A 20,643-nucleotide genomic window follows, 5' to 3' on the forward strand; every position below is an offset into this window, starting at 1 on the left:
ACATGTCCCCCCCTGCAGGTCAAAGTCTTCCCCTGTTGTGAACCATTACCTTAGAGGTAAATTCACCTACTCAAAAGAATAGGGCCCCCACATGAGGGCTACTTGTGATTATAACAGACCCCCGGATGTCTGCGAAATGGACTGACTGACAATCTCCTTCCTGGAATGTTCATCATGTCTGAGGCCAGACTTCCCCAGATGGTGGTGGGGGACTGTTATGGACTGAATGTCTACATATTCCCAAAATTCATATGTTGGGAGCCTGAATTCCTTATGGAAGTATAATTGGAGATAGAGACTTTAGGGAGCTGATTGGAGTTAAATGAGGTCATAAGGGCAGACCAGAATCCTATGGGAGTGGTGTCCTTCTAAAGAGAGAGAGGGACGGACACCAGAAAGCTCTCTCTGTCCATGTCCACACACAGAGGAAAGGCCACATGAGGACACAAAGAGAAGGTGGCTCTCTACAGGCCAGAAGGAGAGACCTCAGTAGAACTGACCTTGCTGATCCTTGATCTTAGACTTCCAGACTCCAGAACAGTGTTATGCAATGCCCCATTCTGTGGCATCTTGTGAAGGTAGCCTGAGCTGACTCAGACAGGCAGTCTGTGCACCTCTCCAAGAGGGAGAACACCCCTATGGTCTCTTGGAACCACAGGTAGCCTTGTCTCATCGAGACATATACTGGCCTGTTAGATGGAGAGTGGCCCAACAAAACCAGATAGGAGGGCTCTAGGGTTCCTTATAGAAATAAGCAATGATTAATCACTGATATTTTTAATAAACACTACAACTGGCCAGTCAAGTGACTCTTCAGCTTTCCAAAAAGCCACTGTGAATAGGCTCCCTTCTCCCTTTCAGGGCAACCTTAGAAGGCATGCTCAAGGAGTAGAATATTTTGGTTGGCTGATTTTTTTTTTACATTGAACTTTAAACTCTTTCAGAGGAGTACCCAAAGTTTTATGTTGAAATCTTTTTAAAATATGCACTTAATTCTTAATAAATGCATTTGTCAACTGAGGATTTTGCAGATCTGGAAATTTTCACTCTGAGCATCATTTCCTCTTGTAGGAGACAGTAAGAGAATATAGCATAGAAATTTTAACTGGGTATGGAAGATCCAGAGTACTCCCAGGATATTGTTTTCACAATAACAGTTCAATACCCGGTATTAGCTTTTCTTGGCATTTTTTTTTATAATTTTTTTTTTAATTTGACAGAGATCACAAGCAGGCAGAGAGAGAGAGGAGGAAGCAGGCTCCCCGCTGGGCAGAGAGCCCGATGGGGGGCTTGATCCCAGGACCGTGGGATCATGACCTGAGCCAAAGGCAGAGGCTTTAACCCACTGAGCCACCCAGGTGCCCCTTCTTGGCATTTTTGACACTTTCTCTTAAACCCCGAGGAAAGGAGAGGCAGCAGCCATCCTGGTCAAGCATTATTTGTAAAATGAGGTTGTAACGTCCCTTTGCTTATGTTCAGAACCATTGCCCTGGACCTCAAGGCCTTGATGATGGACACAGATACCAGCAGAGGAACTTTTTGGCTGGTCCATCTAGGAATGAGAGAGCTCATCAAACAGAGAATGTGAAATCTCTTGAGATCTACCTTGGAAAATGGTGGAGTCTGGTTCTCATGTTCTAGAAGAAAGAGGTTCAGCCTATGAAGAGCTCCCTGGGGCCAGGACTGCTGTGTGAATTGACCAGCCCTGTTTTCATCTTCTGTCACCATGTCCTCAGCCTGGAGCACTCCACCAGTCTCCAGCTGTCCTCCCTGCAGAGGACTGGCCTCCTCCACACCACTCTACATAGGACAGTTATAGTCTTCTTTCTAAAGAAAGTTTGGTCCTGTTACTTCTTCAAATCAGCAAGGATGGACCTCACATTGTTTTTAGAGGAAAATCGAAGCTTCTTCAGTGAAAGAAGCCAAATACAAGACACCAGATATTGTGTGATTTCTTTACATGCAATACCCAGAAAAGGCAAAACTGCAGGGACAGAAAGTAGATTAATGGTTGCCTGCGGTGGACATGGTGAAGTGGAGATTAAGAGTAATGTGCACAGAGCATCTAGTTGGAGTAATGAACATGTTCTAAAGCTGATGTATGGTGATGGTTGCACAACTTGGTTAACTTTACTTAAAAATCATTGAATTGTACATTTGAATAGGGTGGATTACATATGAAAAATTGAAAAATATTCAAGCACCTTATTATATTTACCAGGTGCTCCATGATACAGTTTCTAAAGAATTCTCCTGGCTTGGGCTCCATCTCACCCCTCCCTCTCTCTGAATACCGGACACAAACTGGCCCTGGTTCAGGTCCTCCAAGTGTCTTATTCTTCCTCTGGGCCCCCACTTGCACCTTTAAGCACCTGCTGTGACCTCCCTCCCCGCTGCCTGACCCAAATCTGGCTGATAACCCCTCAAAGCTCAACTTTCTGTAGGATGGATGCCCTTGTCCACCCGGATGAGCTCAGGACCCTGTTCTGTGCCCCCATACCTGGGTTTTGTACACCTGGACTTTGTCTCTCATGCCACTGATCACATTTTGCTGTGGTTATTTGTGTAATGTCTGTCTCCCTTACTGGTATATAAGCCCACACATAATTTGTCAACAGTGATATTCCAAGGCACATAGTCAGATTTTAGAAATATTAATTGTGTGGTTAAATTTAAGAATGAGGCACAGAGGCCAAAAGACCAGGCAGCTCTTCCAAGAGCACATAGATTTATTGAGAACCCAGTCTTGCTCAATGGAAGGTACACATTTTAGTCTTTCCCTAGGGACTACATGTGGAATAGAAGAGGGATATGGGAGGGAGTGGCATGACGAGGTACAGAGTGCGGAGATCACAGATGTGAGGATGGGAGGGTGCAGGAAGGGGTACGTGGAACAAGAGAGAATAAACTTGGGAGTCATGGGTTCTCGTCTAGTTTTGGAATGCTGGGTGAGAAAATTAAGCTCCCTGGTCTTCTTCTTTTAACCTATGAAAAGATGTTTTTTTAATATATACAGTCTCTCTTGGCTCAAATATTCTATAATTCCAGTCATTCTACTAGACTAGAGCTTCTCAATGTCAGAATCACCAGGTGTGTGTGTTACAAAGGTAGACTCCTAAGCCCCATCCAGGTGTCTGGATCAGTCTCACTGCAAGTGCGGCCAGGGGATCCCCATTTTAACATACTCTTGGGTGATTTTTTTTTAAAATGCTAGTTTGTGAAAGGGTGGGAAATGCATCTATCTCCTTCACTCACATATCCCAAAGCTCCACCCAATGTAGGACAGAAATAGGATGCTCGATAACTATTTCTTGATGGGTGAGTAAATAAATGTTATAGTCACAGAAATGGGGATATCTTGCTTTAACCAAGGCAGAAGAGGAAGAGGGTTGCTGCCTCATTATGGTCTATGGTAGCTTCCTTCCTCTTTGGGGCTGAATTCTCCATTTATAAAATATGGTGGTTGGACTAAGTGGCTCATAGGAATTCTCTTTGCCTTAATAACCCACAGCACTCTGAATCTGTAATATGGACAGCACCACGAATCAATGCTTTCTGTTTCCCTTCGCCTTCCTCCTTGACAGATGAGAAAGAATCAAGGTGAAAATCAACAACAACCCAGAGATTCGTTGTGAGTTTTAATAGGAGGGGTGGAGTCTGACAGTTTAGAGAAACGTATAAAAAGACCTTTTACTTTTTGTTGGAACATGATATGGTTTGTGCATAGCACATACATATTAAAAAATAGAAGCATCACATTTTACAAGCACATGACTGAACAAATTCTGGGTTTTTCTACTCACTTGACCCAAACTTGAGGATAGCTCTGCACTGGGACCCAGTCTGAGGTACTTATTGATTTATAGAAAGGGGAAAACCACATGAGGACACAGCTGTCTGAGTGCTGGAATTTCAGTAGTTCAATGAGGTATACAAACATGGTTCTGTGTTGGCTCTTGGCATGACGGACTAGATTCAGGATCTGTTTTGGGTGTAATCACTCCCTTCTTCCGTTCTGGGAAGAGGAAACATCAATTCAGGTGTAAGTACAGAATGGAGTTATTTCTATCTTCTCTCCTGGGCTTGTCCCAATCATTCTGGAAGGTAGCAGAATGTGTGGCCATTCCTAGCCAAGTGGAGGGGCAGGGGACAGATTTGAGAGACCCACTTCCTAGACACGAAAGTGGCAAGTGGCAGAGAGTCCCTCCTCAGTGACATCTGACCCAGAGCCTTTGGGGACAGAAAGTTATAGGCGCTTTCTAGCTTCTGTCCACGTGAAAAGCAGCAGAAGGGGATAGACAGGAGAGAGAATAACCCCATGTCTTAGGGGCCAGTGACTACTTTTGGTAGATATGTTTCCACCAGTGGCCATGGCACATAATGGGCAAGGACAGTGTACCTACAACTCTGGGAGGAAGGAGAACTACAGCTTGTGGACTTTCATACATCTTTCTCTCTTAGGATTCTACCGAATGATAACTTGAAGGCTCTGATGTCTAGGACAAGAAAGGGGCTCAGCACCATCATGAGAAGAATTCCAAACTTCCCAGCATGTGACAAGATCAGGAAAGAATTTCAGGCCTGGGTTACTGGCCTGAGAAAATCCTATATGACTAAAAAGGAGAGAGGTTTGTAGCCTAGATCAGGAGAGAGGAGAAAATATTCTCTTTCCTGAGCCATAGAATGGGGTGCATATGCTGGATGTGTTGTGGGATGTGGCAGCAGAGGGGGAAGGTTGTGAAGGATAATGTTAGGGTGTTACAACATTATATGCTGCCTTTCATGGGAGGTTCAAAGATGCATGGCAAATAGGAAGGGAAGGGGTATTAGAAGGCAGCAAATGATGGAGCAAACACAATCAATAGTTTCAATGGGGCAGTTGGGGTTTTCTGGTTTCCTCCGAGGTCCACCCATTGTCCTGAGGAGAGTGCAGACTCTACAGGGTGCCTGGAACTCCCCTATGGTTTCTGAGCTCACATCTCCCCAGCTGAGAAGTTCACTCCAAGAATGTGCTCGTACGTTGCTCTCATTTTTATAGTTTGCTCTTGAAGAAGGAATAAAGCAGCATCTGGGTTCTGGAGTCCCAAGTTTGCATGGAGCTGCCAGAGAAGGTTCAGGGTAGGAGAGAAGCCAATGACTACAAAACTCTATAAACCAGGATCATAGCTCGGGATCTGGGAGAGAGACGACCTAAGTTGTTTATAGTACATGGCAGCAGGAAGGTGAGGGTCATTCTTTCCCCTGCCTATGCGATGTCTGCTGCAGCCTTTTGGATCCAACGGGGCTAAGAGCTCAGTCTGGAACTCAGTAGACATGGTGATCAGATACACCTGTGCACAGACATAGTTGCAGGGGAGAAGGGACTGAGCAGTCCTTTGCTGATCTTCCTTTGTTCCTGCCCACTACTATGGTTGGAGAGTGACTTGTAAGCCTAAGCCACTTACAGATTGAAGAGAAAGCTCTTGGGAGAGAACGCCTCTGGATAGAAGACATTTTAAAGAGTCAATGATGCATCCCCACATCTAGGAATATATTTAGAATGTTCAATGACTGCTATAGCATAGGCTCCGGTACCAGTTAGGACAGATGCCCTGATGCTAGGAAGCAATTCTAGTCATAGGCAATGGGTGTGTTGGTGCCTCTGCATGGTGACTGGATAGCAAGCCTGCCTGGTCCCAGGCACGTCTTAGCTTCTCCTTCTCATTCCTAGCCTGAGATATGGAAGTGGACTTTTGGAGGAACTTCTTGTCAGCATCTGAGCACTTTTATGAGCCTCCAGAAAGATTCAGACAAGGTCTAGCAGTCTGAGGCCTTGAGATTCCCTTGAGAAATGTATCCCCTCTCATGCCAGGTTGGCTCAAAGGTTTAGGAAGAAAGGAACTAACACTTTGGGACCTAACACTTTTCTGCACTCCCAGAGCCTTTCTGCACTCCCAGCACTTTCCATTGGGTATGGCTACGTGCCTCGGGTTCTGAGTGCATCAGTTTCTGATGTACCCTGTCAAAGAGACCAATCAATTATTCTGGACAAAATAATCAGCTTTGTCCTCTGCCTCCAAGCAGATCTGCACTTTGAATATTCCAAATGGTCAAGATGGACCAGTTTTCTCCCCCTTCCAGTTGACCCAAGACCCTAGCTCCTGCCAGTTTCTTCCAAGGCGGTGTCATGTCCACTCTTGCTCCTGAGCTCTTACTGTCTGTTCAATCTTTGCTTACCTTTGTGGGGCCTTTTCCTCCTCATCCAGCACATGTCCTCCCTGATGTGTGCCAGACAGAGAGGTAGCCTGTAGGATGCCTCTGCTGGGTGGCCAACCTCCATGTCCAGTTCACAGTCACTCAGCTCAGATCTATCTATAGATGGTTGCATCTGCAAATAGAGAGGTATGTCGAAGACGAAGGCATTTGTAGCAGATGGGGGGTTGTCTTCCAGGCAGGGGGCCCCTGAGAGTAGTGGAGGGTGTCAGGTCATTCTGTAACTTGATGGTTCACGTATGCAGAAAATATTTGCACTCTGATATGGCTCTCTCTGGTTTCAGATTTAGGAACATTCCAATCGTTCAGGAATCTGAAGGCTCTAGGCAGACAACATTTATAGTCACTTGGGGAGAACCTCTGCTTTAAATACTCTCAAAGGACAGGAGGCAAGAAGGCATTGTACAGCAAGGAGCTGTTATAGCTTGGCTGCTTGAGTTCATAGGATTATCACTCTTCTCTTACTGTAGGGGGGCCAGAGGGGGCAAACTCTGGAGGTCATGGTGCCCATTCTACTGCATCTAGCCACCAGTGTGTATGCGAGATGAGGACGACCAAGAAGGAAGTGAGAGTATCAGATGAGGACTTGGGTGAGTTTCCCGGACGTAGCTGGAGAGGAATCATCATCTGCAGTCCAAGCCTCTCTACTTCCTTCATGCCCTATTTTGTACCCCCTCACCCCTCGCCAAAGAGGTTGCCATTATTAGGATCCTTGTCATCTGAGGTTAAAATAAGACCCAGTTCAAAGTGAGGAAAAGTTATGGGCAGGGAGCCTGGCCCCGGCTTGTTCTTGGAGTCACACACAGCACTGAATCCTCCAGGCCGAATGGCACTCCGCAGGACATCCAGTCCCTTCCGCTGCTTCCAGCAGGCCTTCCCCAGCTGCCCGAGACACAGCTCTACTCCATTTCTGCAAGAAGAGGATCCCTTCTCCCCCAGCTTCCCTGTCAGGGCAGCCCAGTGTCCCCGGAGCCCTCATAGGCAGGAAGTTTGGAGCCTGCCCACTTTCTTTTTGGTTTGCAGATAAACCCTACTCTCCCTCCCATCCTGCCCTCCATGCTTAGAGGACAGCTGCTCCCACTGCCTGTGCAAGCCATGCGTGCATGCAAGTGGCCTCTGAATGGAAGGATGATTGGGAAGTGGCACAATGAGAGTCCACATCAATCTTGCTGGTTTGACAGGAGACATTCTTGCGGGCAGATTCCTGCTACAGTGATCCTGGGAGAAAGAAACCCAACGCTCTGCCATGCCTTTGCTCAGACCATCTACACAAAGATGTGTGGATATCCACCAACACACACATGCTGCCACTCTGGCCTTTCCCCGTGCACATGGTCACATGCCCCGTGTAGCTTCTTCCCTCACTTGAGTTCAGAGCATGTATCCATCACCATTCTAGGATGTTGGTTGCAAGCCCTCTCTCTTGGGTTGGTTTCATACCATAGGGTCTGGTATGGCTTCTCCCCAAGCACAAGAGAAGCCTGACTCAGGAGTCGTGGGGGGCAAGGGGATTGTTCATTTGTGCAAAATTCTGATACAAAAGATGTTGCTTTCAATCTGAAAGCCTCCTTTCAGGGTCCTTATATCCTGGGAAGGAAGTGAGTGACAGTCATGATGGGGGACACCTTGCTGCCCCGCTTTACCCGTCCGTATTTGCTCAGTGCGATGTAGGTCCCTCGGTACAGGTCTGACTCGTAGGCATTGTAATTGTTGGGCAGGAGGGTTTCTCTGAACTTGCATTCCTCTTGGAAGCTGGGCTGCCAAAGAAATGGACAAACAGTAGAGGCTCAGTTACAAATGAAGTGTAACGGTCCCCCTACCAGGTGCGCCTCCCCTCCTCTCTGTAAGACAACCAGCAGGGATTCTGAGCCATCCTAGGTGAACTGGGTCATGGAAGGTCAGAAAGGAAGAGAATTCTGAGCTGTTGGGTCCTTCTCACGTTCCCTCCTTTAGGATGAGGAAACCAAGGTCCAGGGACATCGATGGTCTGTATCACAGGGGGTGGGTCTACTGACTTTCAGTTTAGGGCGCTCTCCACTTAGCACCTGGCTGATAATTTATTTCATTCAGGAAAGGATACAATAGGCTTTTTTCTCATGTCCACTGTGAGAGGTGGTCTAGTGGAGCAGGACTGGGAGCCTGGGCTCCACTTAGCTTCCCTGCTTTCTAGCTGTGTGACCTCCGGCAGGATCTCCCTCTCAGCCTTTGTTTCCTTTCCTGCAAGCTGTGTCCTGGGTGTGCAGGTCTTTTCCAACGCTGCCTGTTGACTATGTTAACCATTTCTTCTTTTCCCTGGTGTCCCCTCACTCTCTTTCCCAGGTTATGCCCTAGGTTTGCAACCCCTTAAAGAGGTTCATTCTTGGTTTTGACTTTGAACCCAGAAGATGCCCGGTGCCTCCTCGACATTCATGGCAAGTCTGGGAACAGAAATGGTGAGGAGCAGCCATTTTTATGGGGAAGAGAACCTGGTTCCCTCTGCGGCAGGTGGTGCCATGGAGTCTGGGGCCAGTGATAAATCAGCCCCTTCAGTGCTAATTTGGTAGAGAAGCGTGTGTGGACCATCTGTTCAGAAAATGAAGGCTGAACTTCCTGTCACACATCAACAAGTTCATTCCCGCTCCATCACACATGTCCTCCTTTATTCTAGAAAAGAGGGCCCTTCCTCCCCAGGCCTCTGGGCCCCCTGCTGAGGGAGGCTGGGGAGACTTCTGTGCATTGGACGGGGAACGGCTCTGTGGGCTCTAGAGGAAGAAAGAGCAAGATGAGAGCCAGGAGATCTGGGGTCCAGTCTCGAAAGAAGTACAGAATGAAACAAAAAGAGAGAGATGGGATGTAATTTCCTGCTGACCGAGGCCATGGGCTATAAAAAGCCCACTCAATGGCCGGCCGGCTGTGCCAGAGCTGTCATCTGACCTTCTCTGAAGGAATCGTACTGTGAGCGCCCTGGGCTGGCAGAGGCGGGGGATGGACCAGAGCCTCTTCCTGTTATGAACGGAGGGTGATGAGCTAGCTCACTGGGCTCCCAGACGCCTCCCCCCCACACACCCCCCCAGCTCTTTGGGTGCACCTGCACCTTTCAGGCGGCACATACAAGAGCGTGTGATCCCCAGGGACAGCTTCTTCTATCCCAATAGACTCCAAGTAGCCCAAGACAAGGACTGTGTCTTGTCAGGTACGTGACGCTGAATTTAACAGGGGCAACAGCAAGGCAGGTGCATACCCCTCCCCCTCCGACTCCATGCAGCACGAGAGTGAGCAAGGAGCAGTGCAGTGTAAGGAGGGAAGGGCACACTCCCCACCTGCCCTTTGTCCCTTCCTCCCCCCCACCTTTATCGTTTAAAAGGCACTTCCACAAGTGCTAATTTACCTGGGATGAATATGAAAGCTTCAGCCAGCCACACCAGCTGACTTCCTAGCACCACACTGGGAGCTTGGATTTTCCCAAGCTAGCCTTGTTATGGATGGTCAGTAAGTATTTGTGGAAGGACGGTCCCAAAGGCAGAGAGAATAAACTAAACAAAGTAGGTAAAAAGCATAGGTGTGCACTAGTTTGAGGGTACATTGAGGATGATTTACCTCTTACATAGCTCTGTGAACACGGGCACGTGGTTTAACCTTCCCTCCTCTGACTTAACCTCCGTTCTCTCATCTGTACATTGGGGGACAGTAAGAATAATTATGCCATAGAACTGGCGTGAGCATGAATTGAAATAACATACAGCAAGTTGTTGGTATAACACCTGGCACGTAGTGAAGTAGAAAATATTGTTATTACTATAATTCTTCTCTATCACAAACTACTTTACATTAAAAGCCCTGAAAGTCTGTCTTGCAAAACCTGCAAACCTGCAAAACCTGCTGTGGGTTATGACACATTTTTGGTTTTAAACTCTGCAGTTATGGACTGAATGACTTCGAGACCTTGAGCTTGTATGAGAAGAGCACAGAACTAGGGTACACGGAGGCTGATGCTCCAGCACTGCTCTTTGGGGCCTCTCTGGACCGTGCTTTCTTTACCTGTGCATGGCGTGTAGGGTCAGCCACAGGAGCGAAGATTGTTGGTGAGCAAAGCTCTGAAACAACAACGCTAGGAGAAAGTACACTCGGGATTGATTGTAAATTTAACTGAGAAATAAAACTACACCGATTAAAAGTCTGGTGCAGGGGCACCTGGGTGGCTCAGTCAATTAAGCTTTGGACTGTCCATTTCGGCTCAGGTCATGATCTCAGGGTCCTGGGATTGAACCCCACATGGGGCTCTGCACTGAGCATGCCGTCTGCTTGGGATTTTCTCTTTCGCTCCTTCTCTCTCTGCCACTGCACACCTGCCCGCACGCACATGTACATCACATATTCTTTCTCTCTTTCTAAAAAGAAAAACAGGTCTGGTGCAGATCGATGAACAAAATAGAGTCCAGAAGCAGAAGTAGATCCAAATATATGTCAATATAAAATAAAAATGGATCTGAAATTTATATAAAATAAAGGCATTTCAAATCACTAGAGAGAAGATGGGGTTGGAACAACTGGATAATATCTAATAATAATAATAGTAATAAAGTTTGACTTGTTATTTCATTCCTTACGTTACAATAAATTCTACAACTAGCAAAGATTTAAATGTGAAAATGAGAGCCTTAAAAGTCCAGAAAAAATTTGTTTCAATAATCTTGAGTCGGGAAGCTCTTTTTGAGCAGGACACAGAAAACTAGACACCATAAAAAAAGCAAAACCAATAAATTTGACTTCTGCCTGGAAAAAAAAAATTGCCTCAAAACAAAATTATAAATAGCAAACTCAGTTAAAAAATAGTTGCATAAGAAAATAGTTGCCATGTCGGAGCGCCTGGGTGGCTCAGGACGTTGAGCTTCCAACTCTCGCTCAGGTTTTGATCTCAGGGTCGTAAGTTCATGCTGGGCTCCATGCCAGGTGTGGAGCCTACTTAAAATAAATAAATAAATAACAAAAAACAGTAAAATGAAAATAAAAAATAAAAAAAATAGTTGCAATGTATATGTGTCAGGGAGTATGATTTTGTTACTCTATGCAGAACCCTTAACTGAGAACTGTTTATGAACAGACCATTCACAGAAAAGGAAATACCATTAACATTTGAACATGAGAAAATATACCTAAGGAGAGAAATCTAAGTCATAATAGTGAGACATTTTTTAACTGTTTGATTAATAGAAGTCAGATGTTTGAAATTATTCTATCTTTTTTAGAGAGAGAGATAACATGTGAGCAAGGTGGGGAGGGGCAGAGGGAGAAGGAGAAGGAGAGAGAATGTCAAGCCTTCTCCACGCTAAGCTTGGAGCCTAACTCGGGTCTCCATCTTGACACCCCGAGACCATGACCCAAGCCAAAATCAAGAGCCCTGATGCTTAACTGACTGAGCCACCCACATGCCCCTTGATAGTATTCTTCCCTTGGTGAGAGCATGAAGACTAGGAATTCTCATTTAATGTCTCTGGGTGTCTATATTGTAATGAGCTCTATACAGAGCAATTTGACAATATCTTCTAGAATGAAAAAGGACTACTAATTCTTCTTCTAGGAATTTATCTTCCTGGCACACTCCTACACATGTAGAAGAGTTACTAGCTGCAACATTTACGTAATAGTAAAAGACCAAAAACCACAAAGTGTCTATTAGGAGGGAAGGAGTTAGTTCAGTTCTGGCAGAGTCCCACAGTTGAATACTATGAGCCATGAAACATACGGAACCTCCATGTGCATGAACTTGAAATGGCCTCAAAGTCATACTGGTAAGTGAAGAGGCAAGCTTCGAAACGGTGTGTAGTGTGCTCTTATCCATGTGAGTTTTTAAGGTTAACAATGAGGGCACACTCACAGGGACACAGGTTCTTCCTGGAACAACACACAAGGATGGGTAGTGTCTTTCACTGGGGAGGTAGATACTAGTGGCTTCAAACGACAGTGAGAAAGGAACTAAATTTCCACGGCTTGTTCTTTTGTACCTTCTCCCTCCATCCCCCGCCCCACCGTGTTCACATATTACCTAGTCATGTAAGTAGATTGTTTAAAGCAGGAAGGGAGTTCAGGATAGAAGATGGGCCAGAAAACAGAGCCAAGGAAACATTTCTATCAGAAACTGGTGGTCCCCGCCGCCCTTGTCCGGTTCAGCCCCTGCCACCCACTACTTTCCCCTCTGTTGTAACTTATATGTCCCTGGAGAGTACCCCACTGTCAGTTTCCAGGAGAATGAGTTTCTGATCTGGATGGTGCTTACGGGACAGATTTCGAGTGTGGTTTGCAGACTCTGGAGAGGAAATCAAACCCTGGTGCCAGCGTGTGGAGGGGAGAGGAAGGGAAGGGGACGGACAGAGTGATTCAGGCAGGAAACTCTGAAGGCATCTGCCTGTATCCTCCATTCTAGAATGTGTGGATTAAGAATCCAGTCTTTCCTAGCATCTGAGGCTCCTGAAACATTTTAAAATATGCACAATAGCGGTTGTCCGCACTGTGCTTTGTGCTCTGCTCATCGCTTCTTGATTACTCAAATTCCCTCTCCTTTCACAAAAATGTTTTCCTACTTTCATTTGTTTCCATTTGGTTCTTTTTCTCTAGCCTTGCTCAGATTCCCAGCCTTCCCCAGAACTGTGTACAACTCTACAGTGAAACATGAAGTTTGCTTTCGGAGCCCTCTCTTTCCCTTGCCTGTCCCTTTCTTCACCCCTCCACCCGTCAGGAAGCCAAGACCATTTCCCTGAACTCTTTGAAGCAGCCAATAGGATTTTCCCGCTGTCCTGACTGATGCTCAGTGTGGTATCCAGACTCAGCCCCTTAATCCGTGCCTCTGGCATCATGAGCCCCCGGTTCTCATGGCCTGGGAGTGCTGGCTGCTTGGCTCTGGTGAGAAAAGCACTTGTGCCAAGTGAACGCCGTGTTAAGAAAAGGAGCTACCATATATTATTACTCGAACAAATGAAAATAATTCCGCCAGATCACATTTTCTGGGCCGCGCGGGCCTCAGGCCCCACCGTGACAACGTCTTAAATTCTGTGTAGGTCTAATGAGGAACCAAAACTCCAAAGCGATCAGCTCTTACAAGGAGAAGGGCATTTTGGATAGAGGTTTTGCAGAAGGCTGTCTCAGCATGTCACCTCTGGCAGAAATGCCCCTTACAGTCTGGGGTGGAGGAGACAACCATCCTCTTGTCTTCAGGCAGAGCTAAGTCACCTGGACTGCTGGGGGTGGGTGCTTGTCTTTAAAGTTCTTCCTCCCGGGGCTGCCTTGGCCACCTGTCCCTCTTACTCTGGTTGTGTGTGTGCCTGGGAAGGGTTGGGGGGAAGACGTATTTAAGGAGGTGGGGAGTGAGGGGAAAAAAAAGGCTCTTTTTTCTAAGACGCTTTCTTCTGCAGCCCCCTGACTGTTTCTTTATCTGTCCTTAGCGGAAATGGAGAAATACCATCTCCCAGCCCTGAAGAGGTCTGTCAATTGCACCTGCCTTTTTTTGGTAACACACGATTGCATTGTCAGTTTACAGTGTTTGAAAGGTTTTCAGCGGGCACATCATTCTCTAATTCTGGTGTAGACTTTTTTTTTTTTTTTAAGATTTTATTTATTTATTTGACAGAGAGCGAGATCATAAGTAGGCAGAGAGGCAGGCAGAGAGAAAGGGGGAAGCAGGATTTCTGCCGAGTGGAGAGCCCAATGCGGGGCTCAATCCCAGGACCCTGAGATCATGACCTGAGCAGAAGACAGAGGCTTAACCTACTGAGCCACCCAGGCGCCCTGTGGTGTAGCCTTTTGTAGCAGGCAGGCGGTGAGCTGGGGAGAGTTTTCTGCAGGGCTCTGAGGTCCCAGCAACTAGTCCTTTCCTGGAGCCAACACGTCCCCTCGGGAATCTGTTCTCTGAGCTTTGCTGCTAAGTGAGGGCATGGCTTGGTCCTCCCCTGTCCCAAAGTAATGCCCAAGAGAATAATCAAAGGCCTTGATGGATGAAACAAACAGCGTGTTTTGCACTCTGTCATACTACTACACAGGATGTAGACACAGCTGTAATTAGTAAAACTAAAATCGCTTCAAAGCATAACTCAATTCGTACTCATTTGTTGTCTGTGTACATTTTTCTTGGCCAAAGGATTCTCATAGAACATTGTCAGGTGGAGATCTTTGATTTTTTTCAATTTTACTTTTTAAAGGATGAAGGCGATTGGAATTCACTGATTTCTGCCTCTGGCTACACTCAGAGAGCAGAGGTCCAGGCCCAGAGAAGGTCAGTGATTTTGCCCCAGATGAGAGAGTAGTGGAAGGTAGGTGGGACAGGGGCTAGGACTGTCAGTGTGCTTCTGCTGTGGGCTTCCCGTCCCTTCCCGTCCATGACCTGCAGAGCCTGGAGGCTGGTCCACATACAGCTCTGACTGGACATGAGACCTTGGAAAGTGCTGTCTGTAAAGGGAGGATAAAGATCACACACACCTCCAGGGGCTGTGGGGGGATAATGCTTGAAAAGCCCTCCACAGGGTGCCCGACAAACACTAGGGGCTCAATATGGGATGGTTATTATCTAAGAAGAGCGAGGTACCCCACCCTGAGGCTGTGCACCCCGCTTTCCTAGAGGTGAGGCAGGTAGGAGGCCACTTTTCCTGGGCGGCTTTTCAGGGCTCTTATTCTCTAACCATGAGCTGTCCCGTGTCCCCAACCCCAGCATGGGTCCCCTCCCCCCAAGAGAAATCTCATTTAGCCGCAGGCTGTAGCAGCTGAGCCCGGGGAGCTGAGGCAGCTCTAGCGGCTTAAGTGAAATAGTGTGAATGAAATCATCACCCAGCGGGAGTCTTCCTGGCTCCGGGGATCAGTTGGCAATTGTTTTTTTAGACTGTGATAACAGGCCCCCGAGGGGCAGCAGGAGGGGGTAGAGGTGCTTCAGCGCATCTGGTGCATAGCCACACAAAACGTCAGTTGCCCAGGCCTGGGGCACAGTTGGGCCAGACACCCTCTTCCAGCCCCACTCTCTGTACCCTGGCCCTGGGCTCCAGGGGTCCGAGCTCCCACTTTGGACAAGGTGTTCCTGGACCCAATGCTCCTGGGAAATGGGGGAGGGGTTGAGTGTGCAGAGTGAATGGGTCTTTCCTCAGGACAGAACCCCCCACCCCTTTCCCTGGACTTGTTCACTTAGTGAACCCTCCAGCTAATGGGCCCACTTGACCCCCTTTGAAGTCATGGTGGCTGGGGCAGGTGTGTCTCCTACATCAGGAGTCAGCCCACTTTCAGGCATGGCTCCTTCCCTTTTGCTACTCAATGCTTTACCTCTTTACAGTGATTTCTAAATGTTTTCTTTCTTCCTTTCCTTTCCTTTCCTTTCCTTTCCTTTCCTTTCCTTTCCTTTCCTTTCCTTTCCTTTCCTTATCTTTCTTCTAGATGTGGGGCTTGAACTCACGACCCTGAGATCAAAACCTGAGCTGCGATCAAGAGTTGGACGTTTAAGTGGCTAAGCCACCCAGGTGCCCCTGCAGTACTTTCTCTGACTGTGATTAAAGCTCTGAGTTTGGAATCTCATGTATGTTCTCTTGCCAGGGCCCCACATTTTAAGGGGGACATGGGTAAATGCTCCTGTATTTATGCCCTTTCCCTGCTTCAGAGTTGAGCCTCCTTCCGGGTATGGAGAAAGCAATACTAGAGAAGGGCTTCTGTCATCTGGGTTTCCTTCCCAGAGATCTACGTGCTAAATGGTCCCCTGCAGACAGTGTCACAGCCAACAACCTCCATTCCTGGCTTTCCAGTCAGTGGGATCCCAGGTACTGTGCAGGCTGGTGAGAAGGGGCTTTTGGGGATGACTCATCCCACAGGAAGGGGCCCTGCTGCACCCACACTTATGTTGGTCCCAGGCAGCCTTTGCCCTTCTCCATCACCTTTGCGCAGACAGGTGTCTGAGAAAAAGAGTGGGAATTCCAAGGCTCATGCTAGCTTTCTACTGCCCAACCCTCCAAAGGCCATGTAGCCTGGTAGTCCCCACACCTTTCTGTGCCTCAGAAATACCAGAGAAGCTTCAAAAACAACAAACAAACCAATATCCAGGCCCCCACGCCAGCTCTGCTGGATAAGAATCTCTGATAGAGGTCCCTGACATCTATCTGCACTTTGAACACCAAGATGCCGTGGATGCAAAAGGTCCTACCTGCCTCACCTCTAGGAAAGTGGGGTGCACAGCCTCCGAGCGGGGTGCCTCGCCCTCCTTAGATAATGTAATAGCCGCCCCATATTGAGCACCTAGTGTTTGGCTGACACCCTGCAGAGGGCTTTCCAAGCATTATCCCCCCGCAGCCCTGGGAGGTGTGTGTGATCTTTATCCTCCCTTTACAGACAGGACTTTCCAAGGTTTCCAAGGTCTCATGTCCAGTCAGGGCTGTGCGTGGACCTGCCTCTGGGCTCTGCAGGTAATGCGTGTTACACCTGCAGCAGAAGGGCCCGTGGTGTAGAGACTGGGGCCCGAGTTCTGGTTCCTGGTGTCACCTACCCTTCAGCTCTTCCCCTTACTCCACACACCCACTTTTAATCCATGCCTTGTTTCCATGCAAACTGACTCAGATTTAGAGTCGGGACTAAAGATCACACAGAAGAGGCCACCTGAGTACCCTCCTTGGGTAGGGAGCAGACCCCCTCTGTAGGGATAGCTTCCCCAGAACCCGGCACCAACCCCAGATCTCTCTGCTCACTTCCTGATGCTCAGTCTGTCTCCAAGGAGAGGTAGAACAGCACTCCACGCCCTTTCCATAAATAACTCTGATATTCCTTGACAATTGCTCAGAGGTCTACCTTTTTAGCCTTCTTATTTCTGTCAAAAGAACTCCCAGTTTCTTCAACTTCATAGGGATGTTTTCCCAGCCATATTTTGGAATAAGCTGAATCATGGGAGGAGAGCCCCAGGGTTCAGGAGGTCAAAGAGAGCAGAGATTTAAGTATATATGCTTAGAAGTTGGCTAGGTTAACCAAGGGACTAGCATTTGCCCTCCCAGGGGTGATCTGTGATGGGGAGGGGACCAGCACTGGGGTGTCAGCCCAGAGGGTGGGCTGAGTATGTTTCTCTAGCCTCTGGGATCAGGGGTCAGAGGACTTAAAACCTTAAAGTAAAATTTCAACACCCTGATGAAAGTCTGCTGGACCGTAGGTGGGGGTACCTCTCAGAGGGGGGTTCTTACGGAACAGCACCCCAACCTCAAAGAGCCTTGCTTCTCTGGGCCCCTCCAGTTCAGCGGATCAAACCCAACCGTAAGCCTGGATGACAGCTTTATGCCGGCGTCCAGCTCTCCTTCAGAACCAGTAGCCTCCTGAGCCATGATTCCTATTTAATTACAACAATGGAAGGGTCAGGAAAAACATGGTCCAGAGCAGACACGAATTAACTATGAAGCAAGCGAGGCATGATTTCCAGGCAGGTTACTGGGACGGGCCCCTCCTTCTTGTTCTAGACAGATAGGCACTTCTCTACTCAAAGCTTTTCTAGTATTTTCTTCAGCTGTGTAAGCTACACCCCTCACAGCTGGAGGTTGCTCCCCTAAGCTGGAGCTCCCCCGACCCGATAGACTCACCGTTGTGTATAATCTCCCTTTACTGTTCATGGCAATGAAGAGGGCACTTTTCACTCCAAAGAGACTCACCACACCCCGCTCCACTGTGGAAATCTCCAGCAGGCCTGACAAAGAAAGGGGGGGGGGGCACGTTACCCAAGGCTTGAGTGGAGCAGCGTGGGATGTCAAACTAGAGGTGATGCCACAAGGACATCTAAGCCCGTCCCCAGCTCCTAGAAAGCCAGACCCTGTATCCCTGATCTCACTCTGGACTCGGCCAGTCCTGCCACTATACTGTCAAAGATCCAGCTCCACAAGGGGTGGTGGGGTGGTGGTGGTTCTGACATCAGATCCAAGGCTGACAGCATAGCTACGTAAGATTAGCTTTCTGACTTAATCACATGAGGTCCTGGCCTGGGGTAGAAAAATGAATGCTGATGAGTTTTTTCATAAAGTTGATTCTCCACCTGTTTCAACAAATCTCAGCTCATCTCAACTTGCAAACACTGCAGCCACACAGAGGCTGATGGCTTGCCTGGATTCTGCCCCTCCTGTCCCCTCTTGGATGGGCGAGTCTATCTACGCAGCAACCCCAGGACAAGGAGCCTGAGGACAGAGAAGGCAGGTTGGAATATAAAAGAAAGATGTACTTCAGCAGGAAATTTTGCAAATCACTTGCCTTTCCTTCTCAAAGAGGGAAGCTAAGTAAAAATCAGCTTGAGTCTAACCTGGTCCCAGTCCCCTCATTTATTCTCACCACCCATGCCTTATGGCTTCCCGGGTGATGGTTTCTGGTGGTCGTCCACGGCCATGGATGTGCCTATAATGCTGAAGTAATTAGTGCCACCGGGGCCCTGTGGGGTGATGGCAAAGGACACCAGAATGCTCAGACCTCAGCATATCAAGCCTGCAACCAGGCACGGTCCAAATGAGTCTAGGGGAGGCAGCTATCCTGTGAGCATCCAAGCAGGGAGTAATACTTCTTTCCCTTTTGCAATAAGACCCCATGCACCCCAGCAAGTCCCCGTTGTCTTTTAGCCCTGCTTGAGCCCAAGACCCCCGCTTCCCCACTGGCCGTAGCTGGCACTCACTGTAGGGGTTCTCCTCGTGGGTCCCGCTGATCCGGCCGTTGGGGGGCACCTGGAGGTGAAAGCCGATGCCCACGTTGCAGTAGAGTCTCCTCTGCCGCTTGATCCCCACCAAATAGCCACTTTCCCAATTCACCCCAGCAATCTCTCCAGCTAGCCCAGCTCGGGACCTTGACAGCAGGGTGCCCCAGCCCCTGGAGTCCAGCAGCGTGCTGTTGGCGCGCGTGCCTGCAGGCGAGGGCACCACCATGCCCACTAGGACGCCTAGGAAGACGAGAGCCCACGGCGTGCCCTGAAGACGTCCTGCTCCCCGGGACATAGTGATGAACAGCCTCTGTCCCAGGGCCATCCACCTTGCCTCTCAGGCACGTGGTCAGAATTAATGGCCCTAAAAATACCGCCCTTCTTGTTTTTCTCCCCTCAGCATGGCGGCAGGGGCTTATTTTTGGAAGGCAGATGAAGGCTGCTGACATGAAACCAAAGCCTGCTTTGGGCACTCGGGTTGGGAGCAGAGGGACCCAGGCTGAGCCGCGGCTAGTAGGGACCATGGCTTGGGGACGGCGTCTAGCTCGCCTGCTTGCTCCGTCCCGAGTTGATTATATTTGATTTGACCTATCTTTATAGTTCAGCAGACTGTCCCTCCCCTCCACCCATCATCACCCTGACGTCAACTGTCCCAGCTCGCTTATCCAGGGCTGTAACATTAACCTGCTCCTAGGCCTGGCTGGCTCCCCAGACCCCCATCACCCTCCCCACACCCCAGGGATTCTGGGAGCCACTGTCATTCCAGCTATGAGGCAGGAATGAAGTGAGCAGGGAGCATCTCTGAGGGAGGGAGGATCTGGCTGGGAGCCAGGGAAGAGGGAGGCAAGAGGCCACCCAGAACCCAAACTGGGCAAAAGTTCTTGGCCTGGCAGTGCCGCTGACTTCCTTATTTAGCGGGCAAAGGGTAAAGACGGTGACAGGGAAAGCTTGGTGGCAGGTGATGACTGTGGCCTTTGAGCTACACTAGAGACCTTTTCATGGAAAGAGCTCATGGTAATGCATGCCAAGGTAAGCTTTGGGGGACACCGAAAGACCGAGCCCTTTTAACAGGAAAGAACAGAGATTTGGTGGTGGGGAGTGGGGAGGTGGTCCAAGGAGCTTTAGGATTGTCGAGGAAGAGAGGGCTAGGGTCAGACTTCTTCTGGCCATGGCCTTCACCCAACCAATGAGGTGGAAGTTGTGCTGGCCCTTGACAGAGTCCACTGGCCATTTTCCTACTTGGACTCATCCTTGGCATCTGCCTCATAGCATTCCCATTTTATAAGAAGCTAAGGTGTAGAAAACCTAAGTGACTGGCCTGAGTTACCATAGCTAACAACTGGCCCGAATCCAAAGCCTGTGCTTTTAACCCCTCACAGGATTGCCTATAGTAGAAGTTAGATGACCAGACTGGCCCACAGAGTCTATTGAGCTCATTCAAAGCTAAGAGTACATCATAGAATTATTTCAATAGCACAAATGATTCACTTCCACACACAGACTGGAGGTTATGGGCAGCTTGGGGAAAGCTTCTAGGACGAATCCCACTGCTTAGGGATTCTTCTGAGACACCATTCCCTCCCCTCTGCTTCCAAGCCTCCTGCTCTGGTCTGGGTCAAGCCTTTGGTCTGTACTTCTACCCGCCTTCTGCCTTTCTGTCCTGTTCATTTGGATTGATGCTTTGCTTAGAATTTCTGTCAGGCCATGCATTTCAGTCTTGTCCTTGATATGTTCTCTCAGACCCTCTG

General features: G+C 48.5%; 1 protein-coding gene across 2 annotated transcripts; it reads right to left on the minus strand.

Moving 5' to 3' along the window:
* Positions 1–3,624: 3,624 nt before the first annotated feature.
* FGF6 (fibroblast growth factor 6) lies at positions 3,625–19,444 on the minus strand. Of its 2 annotated transcripts, XR_007129676.1 has the most exons (4): positions 18,875–19,444; positions 17,805–17,908; positions 6,217–8,009; positions 3,625–4,015 (listed from the first exon to the last, which is right to left on the minus strand). XR_007129676.1 is itself a non-coding variant. In XM_047743336.1 (3 exons), the coding sequence occupies exons 1-3, from the start codon at positions 19,218–19,220 to the stop codon at positions 7,833–7,835; spliced, it is 627 nt and encodes a 208-aa protein (XP_047599292.1). In that variant the 5' UTR covers positions 19,221–19,444; the 3' UTR covers positions 3,625–7,832. The 2 variants fall into 2 exon arrangements, 1 of the variants encoding a protein (XP_047599292.1); XM_047743336.1 differs by having other exon boundaries at positions 3,625–8,009.
* Between the last annotated feature and the right edge of the window lie 1,199 nt (positions 19,445–20,643).

Source organism: Lutra lutra, chromosome 8 (genome assembly GCF_902655055.1).
Source record: "Lutra lutra chromosome 8, mLutLut1.2, whole genome shotgun sequence".
NCBI lineage: Eukaryota > Metazoa > Chordata > Mammalia > Carnivora > Mustelidae > Lutra > Lutra lutra.